This window comes from Dermacentor albipictus, chromosome 8 (assembly GCF_038994185.2).
Source record: "Dermacentor albipictus isolate Rhodes 1998 colony chromosome 8, USDA_Dalb.pri_finalv2, whole genome shotgun sequence".
NCBI classification, from domain to species: domain Eukaryota; kingdom Metazoa; phylum Arthropoda; class Arachnida; order Ixodida; family Ixodidae; genus Dermacentor; species Dermacentor albipictus.
In genome coordinates this window covers 50,711,080-50,724,445 of record NC_091828.1, presented here as the reverse complement: position 1 = coordinate 50,724,445, position 13,366 = coordinate 50,711,080, and the positions used below count along the sequence as shown (strand labels likewise).

The 13,366-nt window shown below is 42.5% G+C and overlaps 2 protein-coding genes across 9 annotated transcripts in view; one reads left to right on the top strand and one right to left on the bottom strand.

Moving 5' to 3' along the window:
- LOC139048779 (uncharacterized) overlaps window positions 1-13,366 on the top strand; it is a 193,125-nt gene that overhangs the window by 14,232 nt on the left and 165,527 nt on the right. The window lies entirely within an intron of this gene.
- The window catches only part of LOC135896021 (gastrula zinc finger protein XlCGF57.1-like), a 43,943-nt gene that overhangs the window by 11,337 nt on the left and 19,240 nt on the right, over window positions 1-13,366 (bottom strand). For 6 of the 8 annotated variants that reach the window (XM_065424312.1, XM_065424309.2, XM_065424308.2 and 3 more), the window contains exon 4: window positions 10,989-11,711. The exons of 1 other annotated variant lie outside the window; for it this stretch is intronic. In XM_065424312.1, coding sequence (XP_065280384.1) covers window positions 10,989-11,711 — 723 coding nt within the window. Of the gene's footprint in view, window positions 1-8,311; window positions 11,712-13,366 lie in introns of those variants that run through there. One more of the 8 variants, XM_070523378.1, reaches the window with a different exon arrangement.

The following is a 13,366-nucleotide window of genomic DNA, read 5'->3' as shown; positions in this document are numbered from 1 at the left end:
ATAACATAATAACTAGGAGATGTTAAAGGGCCCCTGAAACGGTTTGAACAGATTTTGTACACGCGTAGGGTACAGCTTAAGTGAAACATTTGCACCACAATTTAAGTGAAGTGTTACGTATTAATGGAGCTACAAGCGATTACAAGTTACCCTCCTCCCTAGCCATGCTTTTCCTCCTCAACTCGTTTGCCGAGCGATCGGGGCTAAGCTGCGCATTCACTGGTTCTGCGTCACAATGCGAAGTCACATCATCCATTTCCGGTTGTTTTGGAGCCCGCCCCCGCCCGCGAGAAACCTCTCCGCTAGCCGCTTGGCTGTCGACCCCAAGCGAGAGCTACGAAGCGGCGTGCGTTGCGAGCATTCTGTCGTAACGCAGAAAGTGTCTGGTATTCCGGTAATCACACACTACCTGAATATTTTGACAGAACGATGGAGGCATAAACTCAAGTTGATGAAGGAACTTTAGCGTAGACATACGTGAGCTGCTTGATCGGTCTCCATGGTCCAGCCACCCGTTGGCGCAGAGCTTAACCAGCCAAAGAAAGAGCTAATATTGCTCCAACCAAGTGTAAAACATTTTAAACATTTACAAAAACAATGTGTTAACAATTATACTCCAGCAAAGCAATTACACCAGCAGCAAAGAAGATTACATTTTGTTACTGCTACTGTGTGTGGTTGAACTCTGTCACCAGGTGGCTGCGCCGTGCAGACCATTCACATTTGCGCTTCTGTTCATCCCCTGATACCACACGCAAGGCGACATGGCCAGGTCCTGTCCCCTTGTACTTGCGTTTACCCTAATACTGGACTCGAATGAATGAATGAATGTTTGGTTTTTATTGGCGCAAGGGCCAAGTATGGCCAAAGAGCGCCATGTTAGTGTTGATGAATTCGCAATGTAGTTATGAGTTCAATGAGGTTGATGTGAGGTGGCTGTAAAGGGGCCTTAAAAATAGTCGCTCTAGAGTGCGTAAAATCTATCTGTTATAAGATTATGTCAATGATAATAACATGTTCTATGAGCAATAAAATCCATCGTAAGAGAATGATGCATTATAAAAGATATGTGAGTTGGTAAAATTACCTGGTGCACTACTGACTCGCCAGAGCCCTTGAAACACAAAGGCCTGGAGGTATGTGCTATACAGTATGACTATCACAGCGGCATCCTCTCAAGAGAGGAAGCGCTATGAATGTGTGGGACTAATAACGTGTAGGACAACATCTTTGAGGAAACCTAGGACACTGTTTGTAATAAAAAGCGGTTCTGGACCGAGAAACAGTACGGGATGAAGAGGAATGTGTTGACGGTATGCTAAGGAAAAATGTCTCCTTCTCTCAGATTCGGCTTTCTGACACTCCAGGAGGACGTGGAGCAGTCAGCCTCTCCCCGCATCTGCCACAGGTTCCAACCTGTGGCAGATTCCGAGGGTCATTTCCAGTGAGTAAAAAGTTATGGGTGCCAAATGTGTGTACTATTCTAAGACGACAGAATAGGACATCTGTCCGGCGTGATTTTATTGCAGAAGGCCAGAACCCTAATAGTGGCTTTATTACGTGCAGCTTATTATTTGTTTCCCTGTCCCACAAGCGTTGCCAGTAGTTTCGCAGTTTCCTGTGCAAGAAGGGCCTTAGATCTGTAACAGGGACTGCAGCAGTAGGATGAACAGAATACGATGCAATTGATGCGGCCATCTGATCCGCCAGAACGTTACCTTCGATGGCCCTATGACCCGGCACCCAGCATATGATGACATGCTGGTTACATATATATGCTTTACACAGGACGGAATATAGTTCATTGATTACTGGATTTTTGTGCTTACAAAATGACATCAAAGCCTTCACAGCGCTTAGGGAGTCCGTATATATAACAGATTATTTGATTTTTGTTTTCCTTATATGCATTACAGCCGAAAGTAGTGCGTAGGCCTCAGCCGCAAAGATGCTTGTTTCCGGATGCAGTACATCGGATTCCGAAAAGGATGGGTCGACGGCTGCATAGGACACCCCCTCATGTGGCTTCGATGCGCCTGTGTAGAACTCCGTGCAGGAGTGTTTGTATTGGGGTTCCCGGAAATGCATTTGGATTTCAATCTCTGCAGCGTGTTTTGTAACTTGCAGGAAAGATATATCGCATTGTATCATCTGCCACTCCCAAGGAGGCAGCAGCTTAGCTGGAGGCATTAGGCGGTGTTGAGGATTGGGACATCCATTTCAACACTAAGCTCCCTCACATGAAGTGAGAAGAGCTGTCTTACAGAGGAACGATTACGAAAGAGTGTATCATATGTCATATCGTTAAGGGTATTAAAACACGGATGTTCAGGATTAGAGTGGACTTTCAGGAAATATGTTGGACTGATGTATGTTCTCTGGAGATGGAGTGACCACTCATTTGATTCGACATACAAACTTTCAATGGGACTTGTTCTGAAAGCGCCAGTGGCCAGTCGAATTCCTAAATGGCGAACCGGATCTAGCATCTTTAGCGCGCTCGGGGCTGCAGAATGATAAATCACGGCACCGTAGTCCAATCGTGATCGAATGAGCCTTTTGTGAAGATTCATCAAACATTTTCTGTCGCTGCCCCATGTTGTATGGGATAAAATTTTCAATAAGTTCATTGTTTTTAAGCATTTCACCTTGAGATACCTTATGTGTGGAATAAATGTTTAGAGTCAAGTATGATGCCTAAGAACTTGTGCTCTTTGTTCATAGGGATTTGCTGGCCATACATTTCGATATTGGGATCTGCAACGAGGCCTCTCTTTCTTGTGAAAAGCTGGCAAGAACTTTTGTTCGGGTTCACTTCAAATCCATTTTCGTCTGCCCATTTCGATACATTGTTCAAGCCCTGTTGTACCTGCCTCTCACACACTGCAAGGTTGCAGGATTTGAAACTTATTTGTATATCATCTACGTAAACAGAATAAAATATGGCTGGCGGTAACGAAGCACGAAGGGTGTTCATTTTCACGATAAAGAGTGTGCAGCTAAGCACACCTCCATGAGGTACACCATTTTCTTGTGTAAAAGGTCGCGGCAATACATTGCCAATTTTCACGCGGAAGGTGCGTTTGGACTGATAGCTTTCTATTATGTTTAGCATATTTCCACGGATGCCCATCCGAGACAAGTTTCGCAAGATCCCGTATCGCCACGTCGTGTCGTTCGCCTTCTCCATATCGAGGAATATCGATAAGAGCTGTTTATGTAGAAATGCATTGCGGATATTTGCTTCAATGCGTACATGATGATCAGTCGTGGACCGCCCTTCTCTGAAGCCACACTGATAGGGATCAAGCATATTGTTCAGTTCAAGGAAATGTATTAGTCTACAATTAATAATTTTTTCGAATAGCTTACAAAGACAACTTGTAAGAGCTATCGGGTGATAATTTGCTGCCAAGGAAGGGTCTTTGTTAAAACTTCTTTCTGGGCGAGTTGGTGCATACTTGACATAAAACTGTTTACAGCGCAAACACATGCAACCACAAAGTAAGGGACAGGACAGGACAGGACAGGACATGTCCTGTCCCTTACTTTGTGGTTGCATGTGTTTGCGCTGTAAACAGTTTTATGTCAAGAAGGGTCTTTGCCCAGCTTGAAGACGGGAATAACAATCGCTTCCTTCCATGAGGATGGGAGGTATCCGGCAGCCCAGATAGAATTGAAAAGTGCCAGAAGTGTCATTATTGTGTCTTCGTGTAAGTTCTTAATCATGTCATAGATGATTCTATCAGCTCCCGGTGCTGAGCTTCTACATGTGCTCAATGCAGCTTTAAGTTCGGCAATGTTAAAAGGACGGTTATATGGTTTATCCGGACAGCATTTACGATCAAGTGTCTTAAGTTCAGCTAAGTGTTTATATTTGAGGAATGATTTTGTGTAATGTGTGGAGCTTGATACATGTTCGAAGTGTTCGCCCAGAGCGTTCGCCTGGTGCTCCAAGGTAGTCCCTTGGTAGTCCACTAAGGGCAGAGGGTGGATTTGTTGCCCCTTTATCTTTCTTACACCATTCCAAACTTTGGACTCTTGGGTGTAGGAAGTGATGCCCGAGAGAAACCTCTCCCAGCTAGCCCTCCTTGCCTGTCTCCGTGTGCGCCCTCCTTGTGACTGTCAGCTTAAATTCTATGAGGTTTTCTGCAGTCGGGGAGCGACGCAGCAAACCCCACGCTTTGTTTTGTTTCTTTCGTGCCAGTCTGCACTGTTCATTCCACCAGGGTACCCGTCTTTTACAAGAGAGACCTTGTGTTTGGGGAATGAACTTTTCAGCTGCGTCGATTATAAAACAAGTAAAATATGCTACTGCTTTGCCTATGTTAAAATCAGTGATAAGATCTCGTTATAAGTAAGTTGCTTCCTTAAAATCATTCCATTCGGCAGAGGCTAGTTTTCACTGTGGTGTATGTAGGGGGCATTCATGTTGAGGCATTGAATTTGACATTACAGGGAAGTGGTCACTTCCATAGGGATTTTTTATTACATGCCATTGCAAGTCCGGGAAAATTGAAGCCGAGCCGATAGACAGGTCTATTGATGAATATGAATTATTATGATTATAATAAGTTGGCTCCTTCTTTTTGAAGAGGCATGCACCAGAGTTCACAAGAAAATTTTCAATGAAACGACCTCTCGCGTCACATCGCAAGTGTCCCCACATGGTGTGGTGGGCATTAAAATCGCCTGCGAGTATGTAAGGGTCCGGAAGCTGGTCAATTAGGTTATAAAAATCACTTTTTTCCAAATGAAAATTAGGGGGTATGTATAAGGAACATAGAGTGATCAATTTATTAGAAAGAATTGCTCGAATTGACACTGCCTCAAGGGGCGGGGCGTCTGAAGGGCGACCTGGTAACATGCTACGGACTTGTCTACAGCAACTTCTGAAAATGACTGTGGACGATATTTCCTTGCTAATGCTTGATATATCTAAAATATCGTAATAAAGTAATTTATGATAAAGTTTCAAACTATTGCTACACCGCCAGACGAGGTATTCGCCTCATTGTGGTCTTTACGGTAGATGGCGTATTGACAAAGAAAGTTTGTTTGTGTGCATTTAAGATGTGTCCCCTGAACACACAGCATCTTTGGGTTATGTTTGTGTAAGAGTTCTTTAATGTCATCGAGGTTGTGGATAAGACCTCTAATGACATGAAGGTACATTGTCGCCCTATACAGAAGTAATTTTTGCATACTGAATGAAATACAAATCGAATAGTGCCAGAATTGAAACAAATGTAGGATATGTTCCAAACTGTTTTTGAAGAATGCACAGCTATTGTCAAAATATGCGTAAAACAATGTACACATTCCAAGTGTTAATTCCATTCGCAAGCTCCTGTAATTACATCACATTATGTAGCATAGTTTACTAAAAGCACTAACGGATCACTAGGAACAAATGAGGAAATCACTCGCATACAAAGGGCTCTTCAGAGAGTGCAAATGATCTCTGTATAGACAGGAAAGTCTAGCTACCTCAGAAGTGTATACTTCCTCTACTATGCACACTCTCCTGTTTTATGCCTATACTATGCCCATGGGGGTGACATTTGTCAGACTTTTGCTTCACTTTGAGGTTTATTAGTGCACAGGTAATGTTTTAAGTGTTTGAAGACTATTAGAAAATAGTAGTATTGACAAAGCGCCTACGTTAACATATCAAATATTTGCACACCCTTAATCAAAACAATAAAACCTGGTATTTATTATTTTAAAAGCATGTCCTGTGCATAATTTTGTCGGTGAGGTAACTCCTGATGAGAGACTGGCACAACTGCGATTCAGAAAGAATCTTTTCAAATTTCTAAAAACAGGATTGGCCCAATTTCTTGCCTTCTGCACACAGATGTATTACACAGTGCAGGTTCATCAGCCAATTCAATATATAAAGTTTACAGAAATATTTCTACAAAGATATGTCACACTAGTGCTTATAGAAATGCTGGTACATTAGTTAAAATGTAGGAAGGAATTAAGCATAGTGGACTTGACATTCGACTCAAACCTTAAATTACTTATGTTACTTATAGCAGGTTCTTTCTGTGCTAATAATGAATTTCCAACTGCCGTCACTTAACTTCTTTTGCAGCCCCAGATACAATAAAGTGCTAACATCCCTATATGCATGCTGTCAATAAATTATTGAAATATCAAGAACAGACAATGAATACTCAACAAACACTGGCATTTATTTGGTGCTCTGGCAAAATAGACAGTGGAAAGCTTACTGAACTATCAATTCCTCTAAAAAAGTACCCATTTGTAAAAAAAATAAAGGCACAAATAGAATAAGATCAACAGAATCCACGATGAACCATGTAGACCAGAACAGAGAGCCAACAAATACATGAATTGGTCTAAGAGAACAAGTTCATACGTACCAAAAAGAATACTGAAAAAAAAAACAGAGCCTAAAGAACACATCATTAAGACATCTGTAGAGTAACAATAATGATTACAATAAACATACATAGTTTGTTGGGGCATGCAAACAGTAATTTGTGAGGTACGAATAAACATCGATTACTTTTCGACTAATGAAAAGCCACAATATAACAAAGCAAATAGCTGTTTTTGCCGACTTCTTTTAAAGTTTAACTTTATTTTGATTTTTTTTCTCTGCTACGGCTTTATGTGGGTCATTTCACATAATTCCTTTTGCTCTGTGTTTGATAACATGTTGAGAAAAGAAATATGGTGACCCTGCAAAAGTGTTTCAGGGACCCTTTAAGAGCAAGCTTGAGCTTGGGGGCTCCCATATAAATGTATGGGAAAGGAAAAATCGTTTTTCTTGACAACTACAGCCCCAAACCTCATGAGGCTTGTTGCATATAAAGGAAATAGAATCTAGTGACTGTTGGTAGTGAATTTTTGATTTAGGCCACCAGTCCTTTATTAACAATTGTTGAAAATCACGAATTTTCAGAAAACGAAACTATAGAGTTTACATCTAACTGAGCAATGAAAAATATCACAATTCTGTAAAATTCCACAAGTAGGACATCTATAAAGTGGACACAATTGACGTATTATACAAGGCGTTAAAATATGCGAATAATAGTGAGTCTGCTAGCGGCATGACGAACAGCTGTCTGAACTTTGCTTGCTTCATCTTGCACATCTCTGCTTGCTTCGACCGCCACTATGCGGAGGACTATGCTTTTTCCATTTGTCGGTTGCGTGGCATTCCGGTACATGTGAACTTGGATTCCACCTTCAACGGCACGTGTGATTTCGTATCACACGAGAACCTGCTTATTGACGACGACGAACTTCATCGGTGCTGGTCGAACAGTGGATGGCGGACTACTGCTGCAACGCTCACGTGGTCACAGGAAGATATAAAGCCAGACTCGCGGCTTCTGCTCTTCAGCGGGTCCGGTAGCAGCATGGCGAACGGCTGTCTGAACGTTGCTTGCTTCATCTTGCAGGTAAGCAATAGACACCGTGTACATTGCTTCAGAAGTGATGATCGTTGTTTGCTGCTGCTGCCAGACCCAGAGTGTGTTTTGTGTACCTCTTTTGTTTGCTGCATTCCTTGAGAATATTGCTAATTATGTCGGGTGATGTAGAGTCAAACCCTGGCCCATACACAAAAACTGAACATATGCTCACGGAACTGCTAGAAGGCCAAGCACGAATAAGCCAAGATTTAGTAAGTCTGACCGCTAAAATTGATGCATTTGAAGATAGGATCTCGAAAATAGAAGCGTGGGCGTTGGCCGCCGCTGGCATCGACCAGCGTGTGTATACTCTAGAAGAAACAGTCGACGGCCTTAGAAAAGCCATCGAACTGCTGGGCAGAAAAAATTACGATTTAGAAAACCGATCACGTCGGAACAGCGTAATAATCTATGGCCTGCCTGAGCCATCGCTTGAATCCCCTGAGCAACTACTTGCCGCTGTCGACCAAAGGTCACTACTAAATGGATAGGACTGCCAAATCATAGAAGGCCTGTCCGATCACAAGGGAGTTCTGCTGAAGGTTGATGTCACTTGTGAGTGCAATAGACTTGATTTTCAGATTGTCAATAATTTTTCCCATGCTGATGACAATTCTATTGGTAATATTCTAGCATCCTCTTCTGACGCTTTTCCACAATGTAGCAGCCTTTGCAGTGTGGACAAGTTGTTTGATATGTTTTGCAACATTGTTAAGAAATGCATCTCGCAGTTTGTTCCCAAGAAGTGTGTGAAATGCAACCCGAAGCAGCCTTGGTATAATAGGGACATTATTCATCTTATCAGGGGCATCAAGAGGCTTAAGAAACGTAAAAATGTCAGTCAGAGCAACCAATGCTGAATACTGCACCTGCTTCTGTCCAAATTAAAAAGCAAAATGCACGAAGCCAGGCACTTTTATTTCGACACCATGTTATCATCATTGTTGAAAGAAAACTTATTGAAGTTTTGGAAAACAGTGCTTCCAGCTGCTCATGACACTTCATCATTGATCATTAACGATCACCCTTCCTTTGAGCATTTTCGAAACTTTCAAGGCTTATTTTCAGTCTGTATTTTGTCAGGACGATGGCGTCGATCGTCCTTTTTGCATCAACAACACTTTACCAGGCCCTCGTGCTCTCATTATAACTTACGTTGGTGTTCACAACTTATTACTAACAATTGATACTACAAGACGTTCTGGAGCTGACGAAGTGCCAAAGAAATTTTTACAGCGATACTCAGAAGGGAATGCCCGGTACTTGACAGTTATATTTGACAAATCTCTTGAGACGTTGACAGTTCCCCAGGTTTGGAAATAAGCTAACATCATTCCCATCTTCAAATCTGGCAGCGCCTACCTTGCTAATCACACCTACTGAGCAAGTAACCCGACGTATTCACCCATTAAACATAGCTCTCTTCATTGCAATAATAATTTTCTTTTTTTCCCCACTCTGCTGAATTATGGAATAATTTAGATGGTTCTCTGCGTTTATTGCCGACTAATCAATTTCGGAAAGAACTGCCTAACCATGTTAGTTGACATTTTTGTGTTCATAAGTTAGTATGTAACCCACTTCTGCTATGTCTCTAAATGAGATAGCAGCATTTGTAAATAAATAAGTAAAAAATAAGTGAGTAGGACATTTGAAAGGTCCCCGTAAATAGTGTAAGAAATTAACAAAAGAAATAAATTCATACATCAAATTTGTCCGCTTTGAAAGGTCTAACTTATGCAGCTTACTGAGCTATGATATCTATTCCAGGTACAGAGCTAAAAATTTATGAAGTTCTAGCTCCAATTTTTTTCATGCTGGACCATCTTTGTAAATTCCTGTTATAACATTCAGGCCTTCTAACGTCCTGGCAGACCGAATTGCTACCTCCTTAGACACAAAAGCTTGAAACATGTCCGTAGCCGTTCCGGTCTCAGACCTAAAGCCATACTTACGGAAAAAACTCAGAAACTACTGGCAGCATAAATGGGACGCTGAAACCCTTAATAAACTCCACATAGTTAAGCCACATTTAGGATACTGGCCATCACTGACCAAGTCCAGACGAAGTGATGTCCTATTCTGTCGTCTCAGAATAGGGCACACTTACGGTACACATAGCTTTTTGTTGAGCGACGGTGAACGTCCAATGTGTAGTAGATGTGGGCAGACACTCAGTGTTCAACATGTCTTCCTAGAATGCCGCGAAACACAAGTCGAGAGGAAAAAACACTTCCCTTTAGCATACAGTCAGTATATACCACTTCACCTGGCACTGTTTCTAGGCAGAGAAGAACCCCTATTTCACATGCAGTCTACCTTAGCCTTTCTAAACGACGTTGACACGCTCCACGTTTTCTGTCCAAGAAATTCGTAACACGGCCTCTTGCGAGAGGCCATGGTTGCGATGTGAACCTATGTTATAGCAGATGCCTCCAGGCCCTTGTACTCAAGGGACCCGCTGAGGCTATTGTGCTATTCGTCAACAACATTCACCTGTTCATTTTTATTCATCTAACGCTATTACACTGTTGTTGTACATCCTATACTTATAACATACCCTACTTTAGTCATTTTCACATTTTTATTCCTTGTGTATTTTATGCAACTTATTGCTCTCAGTTTTAGGCCTCTCTACAGCCACGTAACATCAGCCATTAGTCCATTCAGTGTTCATCACCATTGTCTTGGCGCTCTTTGGTCACACTTGGCCCTTGCGCCATTAAACACTAAATATCATCATCAACATTCAGGCCTTCAACCAAAACTATGCTTCCAGCAATCACCAGAATTTAACTTTTTCTCTCCAATTGTAACAAATTTCATTATAATCGACCCACTGGTTATTCAGAAAAGCGTTTCTGCGTTTTACATGTATTTGAATAGGCGGCATCGGAGTTTGGCTCAAGTTAAAGCTTGCTCTCAGGAGTATGTAGAGACACTTGTGCTACCTGATGCAGTAGAACACTATGTAACATACTACACATATGTATATTTTGTAATTCAGACTCTAGTTGAACGAGATTGTTGACCTATATAACAGCACCATGGTGCTGTGCTCTCTGAAGTCTGTTCAAGTGATGAGGACCTGGAGCAGACGGTGCAACTTTATGGCCGGTCACCTGTATGAATGCACTTGTGTATCTTCAGGGCATTTCTGAACGAGAATCTCTGAAGGTAGAGTGGGAACTAAAATGGCTTCTCGCCTCATGTGTCTCCTGAAGGTGCTCAAGTATGAGAAGCTCTGAGAGCATGAAGGGCACTGATATGGCTTCTCGCCTGTGTGGATGCGCAGGTGGACTTTCAGGTTGCTCTTTCGTGAGAAGCTCTGACGGCATGAAGGGCAGTCAAATGGCTTCTCGCTTGTGTGAGTCACCAGGTGCGCTTTCAGGTGTTGCTTTTGTGAGAAGCCCCGAGAACATGAAGGGCACTGGTATGGCTTCTCGCCTGTGTGGCTGTACAGGTGCTGTTTCAGGGAGGTCTTTCGCGAGAAGCTCTGAGAGCATGAAGGGCACTGATATGGCTTCTCACCTGTGTGGGTGTGCAGATGGGCTTTCATGCAGGACTTGCGCGAGAAGCGTTGAGAGCATGACGGGCATTCATATGGCTTCTCGCCTGTGTGGGTGAGCAGGTGGTCTTTCAGGGAGGTTTTTCGCGAGAAGCTCCGAGAGCATGAAGGGCACTGATATGGCTTCTCGGTTGTGTGGCTGCACAGGTGGTCTTTCAGGGAGGTTTTTCGCGAGAAGCTCTGAGAGCATGAAGGGCACTGATATGGCTTCTCGTTTGTGTGAGTCACCAGGTGTGCTTTCAGGTGATATTTTTTTGAGAAGCCCCAAGAGCATGAAGGGCACTGATATGGCTTCTCGCCTGTGTGGGTGCGCAGGTGAACTTTCAGGTCATACTTTCGTGAGAAGCTCTGAGGGCATAAAAGGCAATGAAACGGTTTCTCCTCCGTATGGATGCGCAAGTGGTCTTTCAGGTGAGCCTTATCCGAGAAGCTCCGAAAGCATGAAGTGCACTGAAATGGCGTCTTGATTGTGTGGGTGAGCAGGTGGGTTTTAAGTCTCTGCTCCTGTGGAAAGCTCTGAGGGCATAAAGGGCAATGAAACAGTTTCTCGCCAGTATGGACGCTGGCATGTTCTTCCAGAAGAAATAGTTCATCAGTCTTATAGTCACATAGCTGACATCGGTGGAAGCATCCTTGCTTTGAGATGTCACATTTCGCAGTTGATGCAGAAATTAAAGTCCTTGATGCTGCACAAACAAAAAAAGTAAATAAGAGTTATTAAGAAATGGCAAAAAATAACACAGAGGCTAAATTTAATGACAAGCTATCTTTTTCATTTGATTTGGGAGATCTTCAGGGTGATTTCAAGTACGATGAAACAAAGAACTCCTAACAGTCATTTTTATTTACTCAATATTTCTGCATTGGAATGCTTCATGACCCTGTTTGTGAAGTTCACTTATAAAAGGGAGTTCTCAGAAAGCTAAAGAATTACAAAGTGAGCGAATATGGAGTGTTTGACTACTCTTTCCTACGACCCTTAGAGAACACTTCAAAAATGCTTTGACCAAGCCTGCTCTCATATCCTCAATGATCACTTGACACCCGGTAACCATATTTGGCACTTGCAAAATTTGTTATGATTCGCTGGCAAAACAAATTTGTTTTATACCAGACTTCATCAGTGAGTTTCCTTTTGATCATGCACAGAAGTTTGGCAACATTATCTTAAGTCGAGATTTGAAGGAGCCGGCTAGGAAATGCTGCAGTTTTTCCCATATAACCTGCCAACCCGCATCCTGTTTCAGAACAGTCAAGCAAGAAAAAAAATAATATGCGCGTGTAACCCATGAAAATAACTGCATACACGACCACCAAATGTGTACAAAACAGCATCCATTATGGTATAAACTACTTGTCCATGTCCTAACTTAAGCCAATGACTGCTTTACTGTTTCCCAAGATGAGAACTGGGCCGTTGATCACAGCTTATCGTGACCCAAGTTCAACTTTGGTAGCACCATGTGCACTATTAACTGCTAAATGCAAAATGGTGACCGACGCAGAGGAGGAAAATAACCGACAGCAGAGGAGAGAAGGGAGCTTCAACACACAGGGGTGGAAAAAGGGTGGAATTCCCCAGGAGATAGCGAAAGTGTGAGTACTCGAGAACCTTGCCCTGAAGTGTGGCTTTGTGGCAGCGCAGGCTGTGTTGTCATGGAGCGAAACTTCAAATCCGAATTTCAGTAATTCACACCCCGATCCTGACCTTACCGTAAATTTTTACAATGTTTGGTGCGTCTCAGAGCTGCAAAAATACGGCAACTCCTTTTGGAGTGCACTCTGCTCCTTCCTTGTGCTTTGCCATCACAATATAGCGGCAAATGATTTCTGGAACCGACAAGGAATAGTATGCTCCCGTTGCAAAGCGCAGTGAATTTTAAAACACTAGCAGGTGATGGTATTGTAGTATTTGCAAAGGGAGATACCAAGCACTGTCGGTGGCTCCGAAGGAATGACACACACACTAGTTTCATACTGTGCCCAACTTACCCTTCGGCTGCAGGGAGGGTGTCCACATATATATATATATATATATATATATATATATATATATATATATATATATATATATATATATATACACCGTGTGTGTGTGTGTGTGAGGATGTTACAAGCGTCCTCTTTGGAATGAGGCGATGGGTAGTGCCACCAAGCTCTTGTCATTTTAATGCCCAATGCCATACCTATGTTAAAGAAAAGAAAAGAAAAAAACTCACGGTGAATTCAAATAAACAAAGTTTCTGAAACCCTACAGAGAATATTGTTCTTGTCCACCACCGTTGTTTCTAGTTTACCTACTTTTCTTTCGCCAAGCTTCAAACCGCCTTTTCCTAATCTC